This window comes from Euphorbia lathyris, chromosome 1, assembly GCF_963576675.1.
Source record: "Euphorbia lathyris chromosome 1, ddEupLath1.1, whole genome shotgun sequence".
NCBI lineage: Eukaryota > Viridiplantae > Streptophyta > Magnoliopsida > Malpighiales > Euphorbiaceae > Euphorbia > Euphorbia lathyris.
In genome coordinates this window covers 138,682,278-138,699,983 of record NC_088910.1, presented here as the reverse complement: position 1 = coordinate 138,699,983, position 17,706 = coordinate 138,682,278, and the positions used below count along the sequence as shown (strand labels likewise).

General features: G+C 34.8%; 2 protein-coding genes across 2 annotated transcripts; one reads left to right on the top strand and one right to left on the bottom strand.

Moving 5' to 3' along the window:
* The first annotated feature begins 213 nt into the window (after positions 1-213).
* Positions 214-8,105, top strand: LOC136211108 (uncharacterized). The gene is made up of 16 exons (XM_066002647.1): positions 214-796; positions 2,903-3,024; positions 3,105-3,193; positions 3,273-3,308; positions 3,497-3,590; positions 4,247-4,289; positions 4,376-4,470; positions 4,633-4,700; positions 5,248-5,744; positions 5,818-5,914; positions 6,015-6,149; positions 6,229-6,797; positions 7,023-7,161; positions 7,253-7,321; positions 7,410-7,541; positions 7,612-8,105. The coding sequence occupies exons 1-16, from the start codon at positions 579-581 to the stop codon at positions 7,723-7,725; spliced, it is 2,517 nt and encodes an 838-aa protein (XP_065858719.1). The 5' UTR covers positions 214-578; the 3' UTR covers positions 7,726-8,105.
* Positions 8,106-9,322: 1,217 nt separating this feature from the next.
* On the bottom strand, positions 9,323-11,829 carry LOC136211107 (reticulon-like protein B4). Its single transcript, XM_066002646.1, has 5 exons — positions 11,363-11,829; positions 10,477-10,657; positions 10,254-10,395; positions 9,836-9,905; positions 9,323-9,747 (listed from the first exon to the last, which is right to left on the bottom strand). Exons 1-5 carry the CDS (start codon positions 11,571-11,573, stop codon positions 9,578-9,580), a joined length of 774 nt encoding a protein of 257 aa, XP_065858718.1. The 5' UTR covers positions 11,574-11,829; the 3' UTR covers positions 9,323-9,577.
* Positions 11,830-17,706: the final 5,877 nt, after the last annotated feature.

Sequence of the window (17,706 nt, the reverse complement as noted above, 5' to 3'; positions counted from 1 at the left end):
CCACGTAACTAATTCGTTTTATACGATATCACTTATGATCCTCAACATTCATTAAATTCATAAAAAGAACCCAAATTATTCTATTATTAGAACTGTCACAAACCGAACTTCAACCCCATCAAACCATTGACACGTACTCAAACTCCTCCTCAACACTCATCACCATTCACAATCCCTCCCTCCTTAAATTCCCCAAAACCAATACCCCCCTCCTAAAAAACCGGGAACTCCTCCTCCTCCTCCTCCCCACCACCACCTCCGCCGCCGCCACCACCACCACTCAAGATCCACTTCTTCCGCAATTCCAAACCACCCAAAGAAGCGGTTGAGACACCTCCCATAAAAATAGGTGTTTTTTTTCCCCTTTTTGCCTGAATCACCCATAAGAAAAGATCCCATCTTTTTCAAACCCATCACCCATTTTCCTCTCCTCCTCTTCCAAACATCATATTTTACACTAAAAAAAAGTCCCCCCCTTTCATTTTTCATGAGAAAAGGTGACACCTTTTTGGTACTTCCATAGTTTTTTTGAATTGGGTAAAAGTTTAATTGAATTGGGTAAGAGTGATTTTGATTAAATGGAGCAAAAACAGATAATTTTATCTGCTTTGAGTGTGGGGCTGGGAGTAGGGGTAGGATTTGGGTTAGCGTCAGGGCAGACTGTGAGTAAATGGACCGGAAAATCGTCGGCGGATAGTGCTTTGACGTCGGAGAATTTTGAGCAGGAATTGCTTAGACAAGTTGTTGATGGTAGAGAAAGTGGTGTCACCTTTGATCAGTTTCCTTATTATCTCAGGTTTTTCTTGATTTCTTGGTTTTTAAATTTGTTCATGTTTGAGTGACTTTGTTTGTTGATTTGTGGTTTTGTTTGTAACACAAATAAAATAAAATCGGAAAAGAAACGGAAACGGAAATGGATATGAAATGCCGAAAGGGTTGTGAATAAGAGTTTCCGTGCAACATAGGATAAATCGGATGGGGAACTGTTATGTTGGATTTTGTTGGATAAATCGGAAATGGATAATTCCTTCCTTGAATCGGACTTCCTTCTTCTTGTTCTTCAATTTTGTTTTTTTAATGTATTATTATATGAAAATGAGTGAAAATTGAGGACTATGGTTTACTTTTTGTCAAAACGAGGATTGAGGTTTTACATTTTTAATCTTCGTTTTGATAAAAAATAAACCAAACTTAATGAAACCACAAGGTTTTATTTGAACTTTACCTTTTTTTTTTTTAATGTATTATTATATTTTTAATATTTATAAATATACCTCTATATTTTTAATATTTACATGTTTCTCCATATTTGGGTTTCTTATGTTTTTCAAAAATTAAGTTTTTCAATATCCGTTTTCGTATCCATTTCCGTGCAACACTGATATGTTGTTTTGTTTATAACAAAAATAAATAAATCCCATGTTGCACTGTAACGAATTTGAAACACTAAAATTTTAGTGTAGAAGAGTTTCCAAGTAACATATAAATCTGACCAGGAACAGTTGTGATCTATGTTGCACAGAAACGGTCAGTTTCTTTTCGGTTCCCATTACTCGTCTTTTTAGAAATAACCTTTTCCAGTTTCTGTTCTTTTTTCATACCCATATTAGGGGATAATAAGATTATTTTTTATTATTAATTTGATTAATGCGTTATCCATTTTTTACTAAATTTTTTTTTATTTCATATTTATTTGTTAAGACAAATTTTTCTTAGTATCATTGTCTTAATGAGTAAGGGTATTTTAGTACATTTTCATAGATTTAATGCAATTTGGTCAGATTTGACAATTATTTTAAAATGGGTAAATTACACCCATGGCCACTGAGCTTTACCCATTTTCACATTATGGCCATTGAACTTCATTTCTTCCCAGTATGGCCACTAAACTTTACACTTTTTAACACTAGTGGCCACTTAACGCCTCAAAACGACCATTGTCGGCTAAAATTAAAAAATACAAAGCGTTAATGATATTCTAAAGAACTTTAATTCTTGAAAATTTTCGTTTTGAGGTCATTTTGGTGTTGTTTGGTTAGGAGAGAGAAAATGAATTTTTAGAGAGAGAAAGCTTCAAAAATTGTGTTTTTTGAAAATAAAAAATGTAGTTTCATGATAAATGTCGTTCTGAATAACTTTAATTCTTAAGTATTTTCATTTTAAGGTCGTTAACGGTCATTTTGAGAAGTTAGTTAAAATTGAGTGGTCACCGGTGTTAAAAAGTGTAAAGTTCAGTGGCCATATCGGGAAGAAATGAAGTTCAATGGTCATAATGTGAAAATGAGTAAAGTTCAGTGGCCATGGGTGTAATTTACCCATTTTAAAATTGAAGAAGTACTAGAATATAATAATCTTTTTTTTTGGATGTTGCTACATTGTTTTTCTTTAACCCATTTCCTCTCTAAATAATAATATTATATAACAAAATATACCATCACTATATTTATATATAAAAAAAAGTAAAAAAATAATAATAAAATATTATTTAATGTTGCATCGAATTTTTTTGCTGCAACGCCAAAACATTCATTAGAGTGCGTGCGAAACCGGTGTCCAAAACACGGTATCAGATGTCAATAGTGTCAAATGATGCCATTTGACATTGAACACGTGATTCAATCACCGGTTTCTTTGCATTTGAAAACAGTACTTCAAACACCGGTTTCACTCTCTGATAATCCAAAAACGAACATTAGACCGGATTTTTTTTAACTGGACCTTACTTGAGTATTTATCTCCGAAATAGCATTGATCCGAGGAAAAATTCATGTATGTTTTTCGTTATTAATATACAATGCACTTGTTTTCGTTCTTCTATAATTGATAAATTTCTCGGCTACATTCTGTTTTGTCCGAGTAAGCAATTCATTGATCTTTCCGATATTTGATTTCGTGTTAACAGCGAGCAAACCAGGGCGTTACTAACAAGTGCTGCTTATGTTCACTTGAAACATGCTGAAGTTTCTAAATATACACGGAATCTTGCTCCGGCAAGTCGAGCTATATTGCTTTCAGGACCTGCAGGTTGGTTTTATAGAATCTATGTCCCGTCCTAATCTGGAATCTTAGTAGTATCCGTTGACACATTGTTTCGAATCTCGCAGAACTTTATCAGCAAATGCTCGCCAAGGCCTTAGCTCATTACTTCGAAACGAAATTGCTGCTGATAGATGTCATTGATTTCTCTCTAAAGGTGAGTTTTTCTTACAGTCGCGCGAAGTGTTCAAATTCCCGTGTTCGTGCTCTGATACGCAATTGTTTATTTGTCGCAGATTCAAAATAAATACGGCACTGCAATGAAAGATGCGGTAAGTTTTTTCGTAACCATGTTCTTAGTTCGTTCATCGATTTTTTGTTTGTTCATGTTCGGTAACAAGAATTGGTTTCTTTAAATGTGTTTCTGTCGCGATCGTGTTCTTGTTTAGTACATCGATTTTTTGTTTGTTCGTGTTCCGTAACAAGAATTGGTTTCTTTAAACGTGTTTCTGTGGTGTAGTCTTTCAAGAGGTGTGATTCGGAGACGACATTGGAGCGACTTTCTGGCTTTCTGGGATCATTTACGACTCGTCCTCAGAAAGAAGTAGCGAAAGGTGAGGCGACGAAAGAATGTTTCTTTTTCATTTGGGTAATTAATTTATTAGTCCCCTACTTTTTACCCAACACACTGTTTAGTCCCTTTATTTTAGAGAACACATTTTAAGGTCCCTATCTTTTGTCAATATTAACCTTTTGATCGTTTTATCTTTTTTTTTTAGATTTTTAACCGAACATAATACAAAATGACCATGTTACTCTGTTATTTTATATCTGTCTGTTTATGCCAAATATAACGGTTACAAGTCTAAAAAAACTAGATAAAATGACCAAATGGTTAATATTGGCAAAAGTTAGGGACCTTATAATGCATTTTTCAAAATAGGAGGACTAAATAGTGTATTAGGTAAAAAGTATGAGACTAATAAATTATTTACCCTTTTCATTTTTACCGATGAAGCCATAAACATTTTGTTCTAATATTCTGACCAACTTCGAGGGCGAGCTTTGACGCAATGGTAAACGTTGTTGTCATGTGACCGAGAGGGCACGGGTTCATGTCATAGGAGCGGTCTCCTGCCAAAAAATTGGCAGGGAAGGCTTGCCTCCAGTACATCCTTGTGGTGGAACCCCTCCCCGGACCCTCGCTTAGCAGGGACGCGTAGTGCACCGAGCTGCTCTTTTTTACTCTGACCGACTTCGTCTTTTGCAGGAGGTCTACGGAGGCAACTCAGCAGCGCGGATATTTCTATGAGGTGATGCAGGATACGGTTACTGATTCTACGTAACGTTTTTTGTTCCGTGTTTTTTCTTCTGATCTTGCTTCAATTGACTACCGCAGGGGGATGGAAGGTTCTTCCGAGGCTCCTAAACTGCGGAGAAATGCGTCTGCTGCTAATATAAGTAACCTCGCACAATCCGCCTCTTCGAATACAGGTTCTACGCTCGAATTTTTCGAATGTTCCGTTTTCCGCCTGATCATTGTTAATGATTCAGGCTGAAATAACAAATCGTGTGAAGTACATGAACTGAATTAAACTTTTTCGTTTGTAATTTCGTCGCGTTGTTAATCTTTATTTTTTCTTTACCTTCGTAAAGCTCAATCATTGAAGCGTACGAGCAGTTGGTCGTTCGACGAAAAGCTCTTTATACAGTCTCTTTACAAGGTAATGCAGTGTATTATACGAGAGGGGTAAATTACACCCATGGCCACTGGACTTTACCCATTTTAATATTATGGCCATTGAACTTCAATTCTTAACAGTATGACCACTGAACTTCTAACTCCTCAAAATGACCGTTAACGACCTCAAAATGAAAATATTCAAGAATTAAAATTGTTCAGAACGACATTTACCATAAAACCATATTTTTTACTTTCCAAAATCACATTTTTTGAAGTTTTTTCTCTCTAAAAATTTACTTTCTCTTTCCTAACCAAACAACACCTAAATGACCTCAATACGAAAATTTTCAAGAATTAAAGTTTCTCAGAATTTCATTAAACGGTCGTTTTGAGGTGTTGGGTGGCCACCAGTGTTAAAAATTGTAAAGTTCGGTGGCCATACTGTTAAAGAATTGAAGTTCAGTGACCACAATGTGAAAATGGTAAAGTTCAGTGGCCATGGGTGTAATTTACCCTATACGCGAGAGTAATACATTCAACCAATTCTTGCTTTTGTAGCGAATAATTCGGGTTTACTTTTCGAACAGGTTCTGATGTATGTGTCCAAAGCCAGTCCGATCGTGCTATATGTTCGAGATGTCGATATGTTAATATCTAGATCACCAAGGATATACACTCTATTCCAAAAGATGCTGAAGAAACTATCCGGATCAGTGCTGGTCCTCGGTTCACAAGTCGTGGATTTGGCGAACGATAACGGAGAAATGGACGAGAAGCTTTTCAATCTTTTCCCTTACAATATCGATATAAGGCCTCCGGAAGATGAATCTCATCTCGTGAGTTGGAAATCGCAGCTGGAAGCGGACATGAAGAAGATACAAGTTCAGGATAATAAGAATCATATCATCGAAGTACTTTCGTCGAATGATCTCGATTGCGATGATCTTTCATCGTTATGTATGTCGGACACGTTGGTTCTTAGTAACTACATAGAAGAGATTGTAGTATCTGCTGTTTCGTATCATCTAATGAATAACAAGGATCCGGAATATAGAAACGGAAAGCTCATTATATCGTCGAGGAGGTAATGTTCGAGTCGTGTTGTTTTGATGATACGTGTTAATGCTAATGTTTCCGCTTTGTTATGTTCGAAACAGTTTATCCCACGGATTGGGGTTATTCCAGGAAGGCCAGTCCTCCGGGAAAGATACGCTGAAGCTCGAAGCACAAGAAGCACAAGTCGAAACAACGAAGGTTTCGTATTTCGTATGCTTGTTTTACTCGGCTCGAGGGAATGTAACTTGCAGAGGACTAATAGTATTCGTGTTTTCGTGTTTTTCGTTGGATGTAATAGGAAACCAGAGGGGTTGGTGCGAACGTCGAAACCAAAGTTGACACTAGCAAACCCGACACCCGAACTGAAGTGGAGAAAGTGGCTGCAGCAGTGAAGACTGATGTTGAAACTCCCGCACCAGCAGTGAAAGCTCCGGTAAGTCGAACATTTTTCGTCGTTAGTTTTCGAGTTAAAGAATTGTTACTGAACGTCGGTTGAAAATGGTTGAAAACAGGAAATTGTTCCGGACAATGAGTTCGAGAAGCGCATAAGGCCCGAGGTCATACCAGCAAGTGATATCAATGTAAATTTCTCGGACATTGGCGCGTTGGAGGAGATCAAAGAGTCACTTCAGGAATTGGTGATGCTTCCGCTGCGAAGACCGGATCTATTCAAAGGAGGACTTCTAAAGCCTTGTAGAGGAATCTTGCTATTCGGGCCGCCTGGTACGGGGAAGACTATGATGGCCAAGGCAATTGCCAAGGAAGCCGGAGCAAGCTTCATTAACGTATCGATGTCTACTATAACTTCAAAATGGTTCGGTGAGGACGAGAAGAATGTTCGAGCATTGTTTACATTGGCAGGAAAGGTTTCTCCAACCATTATCTTTGTCGATGAAGTCGATAGCATGCTCGGGCAGCGAACTAGAGTCGGGGAGCATGAAGCCATGCGCAAGATAAAGAACGAGTTCATGACACATTGGGACGGACTCCTGACAAAGCAAGGCGAGCGCATTCTTGTTCTTGCTGCAACCAATAGACCATTTGACCTCGATGAAGCAATCATTAGACGTTTCGAGAGGAGGTACTTTTATTCCTTTATTGATCTCTAGCCATTAAAAAGGTCGGCCCGGTGCATGACGCATCGAGGGTCTAGGGAGGGGTCCCACCACAAGGCTATATTGGGACCCCTCCCCGGACCCTCGCGTAGTGCACCGGGCTGCCCTTTATTGATCTTTAGCCATTCTTTGCCTACACGGACACTTGAAATCACCGGTTAACCGCATAATATCCATATGTCAATGCGCAGAATTTTGGTCGGACTTCCTGGCCCCGAAAATAGGGAAATGATATTCAAAACTCTCTTGTCGAAAGAAAAGGTCGAAGAGGGGCTCGACTTTAAGGAGCTAGCTACTGTTACTGAAGGCTATACAGGAAGTGATCTCAAGGTATATACTTAAATTATATCACAGTTTTTCGGTTCTCGTGTTAGGCGTGTACATTGACCGTGACCGTGTAATCTAATCAATGTGTGAACAGAACCTCTGCACCACAGCTGCTTATCGACCCGTTCGAGAGTTAATACAGCAAGAAAGACTGAAGGATTTGGTGAGTATAGTCTATTTTTTCATCTGTTCTATCAATCTGGGGAGGTAAATTTATCGAAATTTATCGAAATTCGCTTCTTCGTTTGCAGGAAAAGAAGCAGAAAGTTGCGGAAGCGCAAACTTCCGGACAAGCTGTGGAAACAAATGAGAGCAGCAATGAGGAGAGAGTAATCACTCTCAGGCCATTAAACATGGAAGACTTCAAACACGCAAAGAATCAGGTAAGTTCGTTTCTCCGTCCCTTCCCCGTGTGTCCGAATTAAGTTTATGTAACATGGTAACGAAATGCAGGTTGCTCCGAGCTTTGCATCGGAGGGAAATATAATGAGTGAGTTGAAGCAGTGGAACGAGTTGTATGGAGAAGGCGGTTCGAGGAAAAAGCAGCAATTGTCATACTTCTTGTGAGTATAATGATAGAACCCGAGTTGAACACAAAGCTCAGAAGAGGAGCGAGAAGTTCGATAGCGCCCTTTCGGGTGAAAGTTACTGATCAGACGAACATAATATTATTACGTAGTTTTTGTGTGTGTGGATATTGTAGAACCAGTTTGGGAGATGCTTCATTCTAGAATGAAGAATTGGCCAATTAGCGTATATTTTCACCATGTTTTTCGTGTTTTCGACAAGTTCAACTTTAGATTTTTTGTTCCTTACGATCGATTTAGAAGTATTGCAGCGCGAGTCTGCTGCTGAATCAGTGTATTTTCTGGTTCAATGTTGTGAACTAATGTATCACTCTTCGATTGTGTTTTCTTCTAATATATATATGCTTCCATATTGTCTAATCGTTCTAAATAACATCAGCTTTCAAAATGTCTGTGTTAGAATTGTCAACGGGTCAGAATTCTCTATAAGAAGTTCGTCCGGGGAGATGGTTTTAGATTTATATAACTTAATATCAATCACAGAAGTTCGTTTAAAATATGTTTCCGGTCAGAATTTTCGAATATGTGAACAAGAAGAATACATGTTTCCGGTCAGAAGTTTCGAATATGTGAACAAGAAGACTACGTTCGCATAAGCAATTATCATCATAAGTTCAATTTCTCATCAGAAGTAGAATTGTTGTTTTTTTGTTTACTGTTACGTTTAAAAAGGCACAGAAAATGTCTAACATAACATTTAATTTTTATTTTTAATATGAAAAAACAAACACGAGATAAAAAAGAACCAATCAAATACTCCCTAATATATTCTAACATCAATTGTCACAAACGAGATTGATTTTAATTTTATGTAAATTAATATCGATTAATAAAAAAATCAAATACATGATTTTTTTAAATATATTTAGGTCATGAAACTTGCTAATTGATTCAAAGTAACCATTATAAGTTCCCGTAGTTGTTAAAAGTGTAAAGCTAAGAGATGTTTGGTTAGTAATCTCTTGTTTGTTTGACTTTTACACCTAGCATTTTACAAAAACGATAAATCACTGTATTTTAGAAAACAGGTTTTTCCAACAAACAGTAGATAAAACGTTTAAAATGCCTTACTATGACGCTAAGGGATCTGCTAAGGCGCACTAAGGCATCTTGAAGCTTAAGCTCAAGGAACAATGCAAAAATGATTTTGTTAAAATAAAAAGAAAATCCAAATAGGTAATTTTTTTATATTTAGGTTTTGCAACTTAATAGATCCCTATAGTTGTTAAAGGCGCACGCTAAGGCGCTAAAAGGTCCTGAAGGCGCAAGGTCCACTAAGGCGTTAAGAGGTCCTGAAGCTTAGGCTCACGGCACGCCTTGAGCTTTGCCTAGGCCAGGCCTTTAACAACTATGGCTCTTGCAAATGAAAGATAACATGTGCATTCAAAACCTGGTACGGATCAAACAAGTCTTAAATTGAAATGCCAAATCTATGTGTAATAATACCAGTACGTTATAAATCAATCAAGGTTTTGCTCTAGTAAAAAGAGTTACAAACTCAATCCTGAACGCGGGTAATATAACTAACCATATCTAGTAACACAGATAAGAATAAAGCAACTTGGGGAAAAAAAAAATTGAAACTCAAATGTACAAGCCAATTATTAAGCAGTGAATAAATAATATGTCACAAGCTAAGTCGAAAGACGCATGTATATAAAGTTTAATTCTCCATAATATGAACCCCACCCACCTAAGACAACAAAAGTATTAACAGGGTTCTTAAGCATACTGAACAGTTACACAATTTCACAATAACAAACAAGAGACGAGTACCCGTCCCGTCTCTGCGTCAGAATCTAAGTAGTAACAACAACACAACAACACTTGATCTACAGCATCTTCTTGGCTTTCAATGACCCTTTAGGAATCTTACTTAATACCTTTGCATCAAAGACTGCATACTGCTTCTTGATTTCAAACATTGCTTTCTCAGCAAACGCATCCACCTTGTCATCGTACTTCTCGTAGAAAACGGGTACAGAAAACAACAGTACAAAAACTGGCAAAGCCATGAGTTTTCAAGTATCAGAAACAGGCTAAGAATCGTATATAATATATATAACTAAATGAATAGCATAACTACATACCGATATAGAACAGGGTCAGGAAATTGCACCAACTCCCAACGACGGACAAGACCCACAATCCAGCTATAACCTGATGAAACACGACATCAGTGCATTGTTAACATCGAATGCAACTGAAGCTATCTGATCAAGCATCACATAGCATTACTAAAGTTCTAGTGACATTAAATTTATCCAAGAGAGTTCTAATCATGACAGGTTTCTTATGCCGTACAACAACATAGGCTTTCTCAAAACCGGCACTAATATGCAGAATAGGTAACAAACACAGTTATCAGATAAGGAGGAATGCAATATGCCAAAAACCAATCAAGAATCCCATATAAGCCTACTCCTAAATTGATTATATGATGCAGAATCAACTTCCGGAACTTTTTTCCAGCGAGGCATGCGTACAAAATTAGGATAATTAACTTACATATAGAAACTTCTTCAGATCTCTTCCTGATGCAATATCCCTAAGGATAGAAAAACCATGATTGATCTCAACTCTAAGTCCATCTGCTAATTGAACAACATGTTCTTCTGGGATATGAACGTTTGGAATATGTGGTGGACTCCTACAACAGAATGAGCTAATTAAGCATACAACCCGAGTTTCATTAGAATGCAAGAAATAGCACCCACATCGGACAACTTACTTGTTGATGAATGTGGAGGCGTTGGACCACAAGAACAATATTGCAAGAGCAAGGATTAAGCCATGGCAAATCAAAGTAAGAAAATGATATTCAATCAATTCAAACAGAATCCACATAGCAGTTACACCACCAAGTACTCCTCCTGATACCTTCTTATTCCTCCACAGGAAAATGTCAGCAGCTACACAAAATTATAAATAAAAGATAAGCAGGCGCCTTTCACAAGATCCATCATATCCAGAATCATCAAAAAAACTAAAACAATATAAATATAACAAAGTCAGGGAATAAAAAAGAAAATCTATTGGAACTTCATCAGAGTTCTGAGTAAAAAGAACATCTAGTGGAACTTAATCAGAGTTTTAACTTGCTATTTACAACTATTTGGCAAGCTAAAATTTAAGTATCCAGGTTAAACACTGTTAATTCAGTAAGAACTCTACAAACAGATCAAAAAGCAACATCCACTTAAGCATATTATACTAATTAATAGCTCAATTATGGCACTAAATCCTACTGGTGGGGTGGATCATATAAAGAAATATAATTTACTTCAACTAAAGCAACTCCATCAAACACTGTCAAACTGATATAGATCAATTCATATCATTATACCTAAAATAATACAGAACTTTCTCCTAATGGAAAATTAGGCGTTAGCTAATTTAATCCAGATCTAGCAACACATAAAGCCAGATCTAGATCTTCAATAACAATCAGAAACGTTTCAGATATGAAAGGTAATAACAACTTCAAACCAGAAATAACAGAGAGAGAAACAAAGACGACTTAGTAAGCAATTTTCAACTGAGATTTTCTCGGGAACCAAACACATCAAAGTGATACTAAAATAGCAAAAAAAAACAATAATTGAAGGAACACATACGTTTACCGCCACCAAGGACATGGTGAACAGGCTTCTCACGTCCAAACAAGCGATAAATTTTTGTTTTCAGAGAAGGAGATGAAGAAGACTTCTTCTTCTCATCGTTATCAGAATCAGACGACGAGGAAGAAGAATCATGGCCGTGGAACTTCTCCGTTATCTTATCCAACAGCGACTCTCCCGCCGACTCATCCTTGTGATGCTCTGCCATCTCCGATCACAAGCCCCAAACCCTAAAAACCCTAAACCAGCGTTTCGAAACGGGAGATGAAACGTGAACTGAAAGAGAATCTCGGTTTTTTTTTACTTCTACAATATTCACTCAACTCAACTTTTCTCTCCTGTGTATATATCACTAGCCGAATCGCAGAATCAATCCTGGCCGTTGAGATCTCAAAAGCGATCGTAGCCGTTGATAGGTTCGGTACCCGAAGCTAGAGGTTCGGATAATCAGAGCGTTGAGTCCGGTTGGAAAGAGATAAATGAATGAGTACATTTTATAAGGTCGAGGTTTAACGGCGGTTACATTTGATTTCTCCGCCTGACTGATTTTTGGGGTTTCAAGAAACGGCCGTCAAATTGCGGCGTTAATGAGAAGTGGACACGTGTCTGTATAAGGGTGGTTCGTGTTTTGACTATTGACATTACAGCAGATGAAACTCGTCTGAACTGCTAGAGTGTTCCATGTGACAGAGATGGACCAATGGTGTTTTGACACGTGGAGATAAATGGACCCTTCGATTCTCATACTAATTTATTGAAGAGGCTGTAGCTAAGTTTTCCTGTGAGCAGATTGGTCATACTTTTTGGCTGGGAAATTAGAAAAACTTTGTTGTTAAGAAATCGAAATTATAAAAGTGAGGACGAGATTACGAAAGTGTAGATTTATTACTAACGTACAAAATTATATAATTCTATTTGTTATTAAATAGAGTTAAGGTGTAAAAATGTCTCTAACGTTTTGGATTAGGAGTAATTTTACCCCTAACATCTAAAATGATGTAATTTTATCCCTAAAGTTTTTAGCCAAGAGCAATTTTACTCCTAACGTTGATAATTTGGATCAATTTCATAAATAATTCATCAAACTGTCTACTCGGTCATGAATCTTGCCATCTACACTTCATACGTGAGTCATTTTAATACTAACAAATCACAAATATATGTTGGGATGTGAAAAAAAAAATTCTTTTGTACGAACCAGGTAAAAAAAATTCAAAAAATTCACCGAATTTATAAATATTAATCTCCAATTCTATTATTAAATTACAAAAAACATGAAATCATTTTTTAGAACGAATTGATATGAAATTTGTGCAAAATAAAGAACAAAAATATCTGTGTTTTATAATAGTGTCTGAAATTGACCCAAATTATCAACGTTAGGAGTAAAATTGCTCTTGGCTATAAACGTTAGGGGTAAAATTGTACCATTTTAGACGTTAAGGATAAAATTGCTCCTGACCCAAAACGTTAGGGGTATTTTTACACCTTAACCCTATTAAATAAGATCAATTTTATTACTGATTTAATAGTTATTCAACTGTCATCTTTAAAACAAATTTATTGATAAGTTGGAGCATTTTTGTGCATTTTGTTAGATCGTTTATAATTGTTTAACTTTTAATAACATATTTATTTTAAGAAAAATTATTAGAAGCACTCGGTTCTCCATATTAAATTGAGGATCTTTCTGTTGGAAATTTTAGAGAAAAATAACATTTTATATGTTAGTTTTTCATCACTTTTGAGATTTATATACACAAGGTTAAAATGGTAATTTGAATGATGTTTTTCCATAAACATGTTCTACTACATGAGAGCTTTTTAACGATATATTACACGCTCAAAAAGATCGAGTATTGAATGAGATATTCATGCTCAAAAGTGACCACTTGAGATGTACATCTAATAGAGTTGCAACAGTCAAATACAAATTAATTACCAAATTAATTCTGCATTGAATTGCATTCAAATTATAATTAACATAATTAATTCAGTGGATATGAATTCAATTTCCTATAATTTTTACATCTAATTAAGTTGCAACAGTCAAATACAAATTAATTACCAAATTAATTATGTGTTGAATTAATTCAGTGGTTACGAATTCAAATTGAATTGCATTCAATTTGTGCAATCCGACAACCCTATATGTTATGAGTCTGTGTTCTTTTATCCATTACACAAAACAAACAGATTTTTCTGAAAATTTTATTCTAAGCAATCCCTTTTTTTGTTGTTGTTCTTTTGCTTCTGATGATACATTCGCACATGGTTAGAGTTCGTCTTAATAATCCGTTGTACTCTGGGAGACGGTCACCAAATCGGTGCAATTTGTTTTAAAGGAACTGGTAGTTCAGGCTTCGGGTTGACCTTCGCTTTATGGTTTGATTTTGTTTCTGTTTCTTTTATTTATTTTGTTGTTGTGTTTTCCATTTCCAATTTAGTTCTCCAAATAGATAATTATATTATGTAATTATTATACTGTTAATAAATTATATATTTTATCCTGCTCGTGGTTTATTATTTTCTACAATCTTAAGACAGATTACTACTAATTTACCTTTGAGTTTTGAAGGATATCTTGACTGGATTTTTGGATTAATTCTTTGATTAATATGAATTTGTTAAACAAAATTTGTATATTCTGTTTTGGACCAACATTTGAATCAAAAATCTTTTACAAACAACGACTTTAAGAAATTGGAAATTCAATTCCGAGTTTCCATTTGTGATTAAATATAAACATTTTGTGTTTGTATTTGAGATTTGTTTCTTTAAAATTGTTGAATTTTGTAGCTTACTTAATTTGTTTTCTATTTCATAAACAATGGTTAATGGAGATGTAAACCCTATTCTTGGAGAGAATTCTGGTTCTAAGAATGATTCAAGAAACAACAGGAAGAACATGGAAACTCCGATTATTGGAGATAGTTCTGGTTCTAACAGTGGTTTCCAAATCAAGAACACATGAATTACTGTTTCAACATCCATAAGAAACAGTGACAGACCTAAGAAATTCACGGGTGTGAATTTCAAAACATAGCAACAGAAGATGCTATTCTTCTTAACCATGCTTCCACCTGCTTTGAATTAGGATGAGATTGATAATGTTAATGCAATTGAAGCGTGGACGCATTCTGATTTCATTTGTCGTAATTATATTTTAAATGGTTTAACTGATACAATTTACGGTGTTTTTCAAGTTAAGAAAACGGAAAAAGAATTGTGGATGTCTTTGGATAAAAAATATAGGACAAAAAATGTCGGGGCTAAGAAATTCTTAGTGGGGCAGTTTCTGAAGTATACTATGGTGGATTCAAAAACTGTTGTAGGTTAAGTGCAAGATCTTCAAATTACTATCCATGAAATGCATGCGGAAAGAATGGTAGTTAGCGAATCTTTTCAAGTGACTGTAATTATTGAAAAATTACCACCTGGTTTGGAAAGACTTCAGAAATAGGAACAAGTAAGGTTGTAGTTGAGTCAAGCTGAGATTTGGCATGCTCAAGCTTGGATCGTCAAAATTGACAAGTTGGATCTCAACATTCTGTTATTGAACTGCTCACGAGTTGTTCAAGAGCTTGTTCACGAGTCTATTCACTAGCTTTGCTCGTGAGCAGCTCATTAATTCAATGCATGAAATTGCTCGCGAACAACACATTGGTTATGTTCATTAATTATATTGATTTGAAATTCCTTTAACACAAAACTGCATAGTTTTGAAATCTACAAAACTATATTGTTTTACATTTCTCCTTTTATAGAAGTATTATTATCAAAAAAAATAATCGAATCAAGCTTATGTAAGAGCATGTTCATGAACATTATGACCGAGCTTGCTTATGAGCTTATTCATTAATCTATAATTGAATCTGTTCACGAGTTTTCGAACGGAGCTTTGTCATACTCAAGCTCTGCTCACTTATAATCAAACCAAACATGATCGAGCTTTTATTGAACCGAACACCAAATCACTCATTAACAGCTCACAGCTCGACTTATTTATAACCCTAAGAATAACCCAAACTCATGATCAGACTTAGAAGTAGCTATACCTTAGGTAGACTCAAATTTGAATTCTAATGTAAACAATAAACTTTAATTGGAAGAAAAATCCAATTGAATTTTTATATAATTTACAATTATATCAAAATTAGCTTGTTTTATTAAAAATTGATTGAATTCTTTCTTTTTTTTTTTGTTAAAAAAGAAATTTATGAAAATAGAATTTAATTAACTAAATTAAATTCCTCCAAAACCATCCAAATATTTCCAAATAAGGATATAAAGTTTGATTTATTGGAATTTAAATTATAATTTGAATCGATTTCAATAACTTAATATGATTGATTCAATACTTTTTTCTATTGAAAAAAATATTGTGTTTTGAAAAATATTGTATCATGATTTTTTTTCTAAATAAAATATTATCTCGCGTTTGGCTACAACATGCCAACACCAGAAACGGAAAGAAGTATTGGGTGACTACTGTTTTCAAAAGGATAAGAAAAAATAGAGTAGGGTTCCAAAACACTTACGAAAATGTTTTACTTTTTAAAAAAAATGTAAAACACATGCTTCACTTTCTTCTTATATTTTTTCTGTTGACTAACTTAAAATTTTCATTTGACTTACTTTTCTAAACAAATCGATACCGAAAAATTAGAAAAATATTTTTGTGCGTAATATTTTTCGACAAATAAACGGGACCTAATATTTTTGTGCGTAATATTTTTCGACAAATAAACGGGACCTAATACTTAAATACATTTGACTCAATGTTTATATAAAGGCTTAATACATCACTTGCCCCCTGAACTTGTCCAAGAAGTTTGATTTGACCCTTGGACTTTTAAAGTGTCCTGATAGCCCCCTGAACTTGCATAAAATGTAATCAATTGATCACTCGGTCGCAAAAAAATTAAGTTAAATGCGCAAGATGTATTGTACAAGTCTTAAAAAAGTAAAACGACCAAAATCGGGGTATGTAATTCTAATATTAAAGAAGACAAGTTGTATAGTTGAGCAAGTAATAACTTCATTTTTAATTTATTTATTAATTATATAATAACATTTTAAGATGTGTGGAATAAATTTTCCACATTTAAGGCCCTGTTTGTTTGGGGGAAAATATTCTGCATGAAAATATTTCCCAATTTTCCAGTGTTTGTTTTGACAGGAAAATAAGTCAAAGGAAAAGAAGTGGTAAGTCAATGGAAAATGAATAAAGAAATAAGGGAAAATATTTTACTCTTTTCAAAAGGGTAAAACATTTTCCCCAAAACATACACGTTTAGAGAAAAATGGGAAAAACGTTAAAAAATATAAAAATACAACAATATGAAACACGAAAAAACATGAATAACATGAAAATGTTATAAAACACGAGAATATGAAAAAAAAAACGCAAAAAAAAACATGAAAAGGTAAACAAACGTGAAAAACGCCAAAAAAGAAGCAGACACTTAAAAAAGCACATAACATGAATAACGCAAAAAAAAATGAAAAAATACGAATTATACAAAAACGTGAAAAATACAAAAAACACGAAAACGTGAAAAAATACGAAAAACACGAAAAATGCTAAAACACAAAAACGTGACAATAAGTGAAAAACGTGATAAACATGAAAAGGCAAAAAATGCAAACAAAACACGAAAACGTAAAAAACACGAAAAATGTGAAAAATATGAAAAACATGAAAAAACGAAAAAGTAACAAAACGCGAAAAATAAAAAACGTGAAAAAGGGAAAAACTAAACGTGAAAACACAAAAAAGTAAAAAAATGCAAAAAACACAATAACGTTAATAACACGAGAAAATGTACAAAAAATGTGAAAAAAACATTTTTCGTGTTTTTAACATCAATTTTTTTCACATTTCCGTGTTTTTCCACTCTTTTTCCATGTTTGCATGTTTTTAATAATTTTTTTACTTTTCGTGATTTTTTTTTTTTTACTTTTTGTGTTTTGAACAAATTTTCACGTTTTTTGTGTGTGTTTTCACGTTTTTAGTGGTTGGAAAATATTTTCCAGTGTTGTAGCCAAATACCGGAAAATATTTTCCAGTGATGGCGCCAAACACAGGAAAATATTTTTATTTTCCTGCACAATATTTCCATGCATAAAATTTTTCAGAACACAATATTTGCCCCCAAACAAACGGGGCCTAACTTACTTTTTTGCAACCGAGTGATTAATTGATCATATTTTATGCAAGTTCAGAAAGCTATCGGGAGATTTTGAAAGTTCAGGAGGCTAATCAAGCTTTTTGGACAAATTCGAGAGGAAATGATGTATTAAGCCTTATATAAACTACTTTTTTTTGAAAGATTATA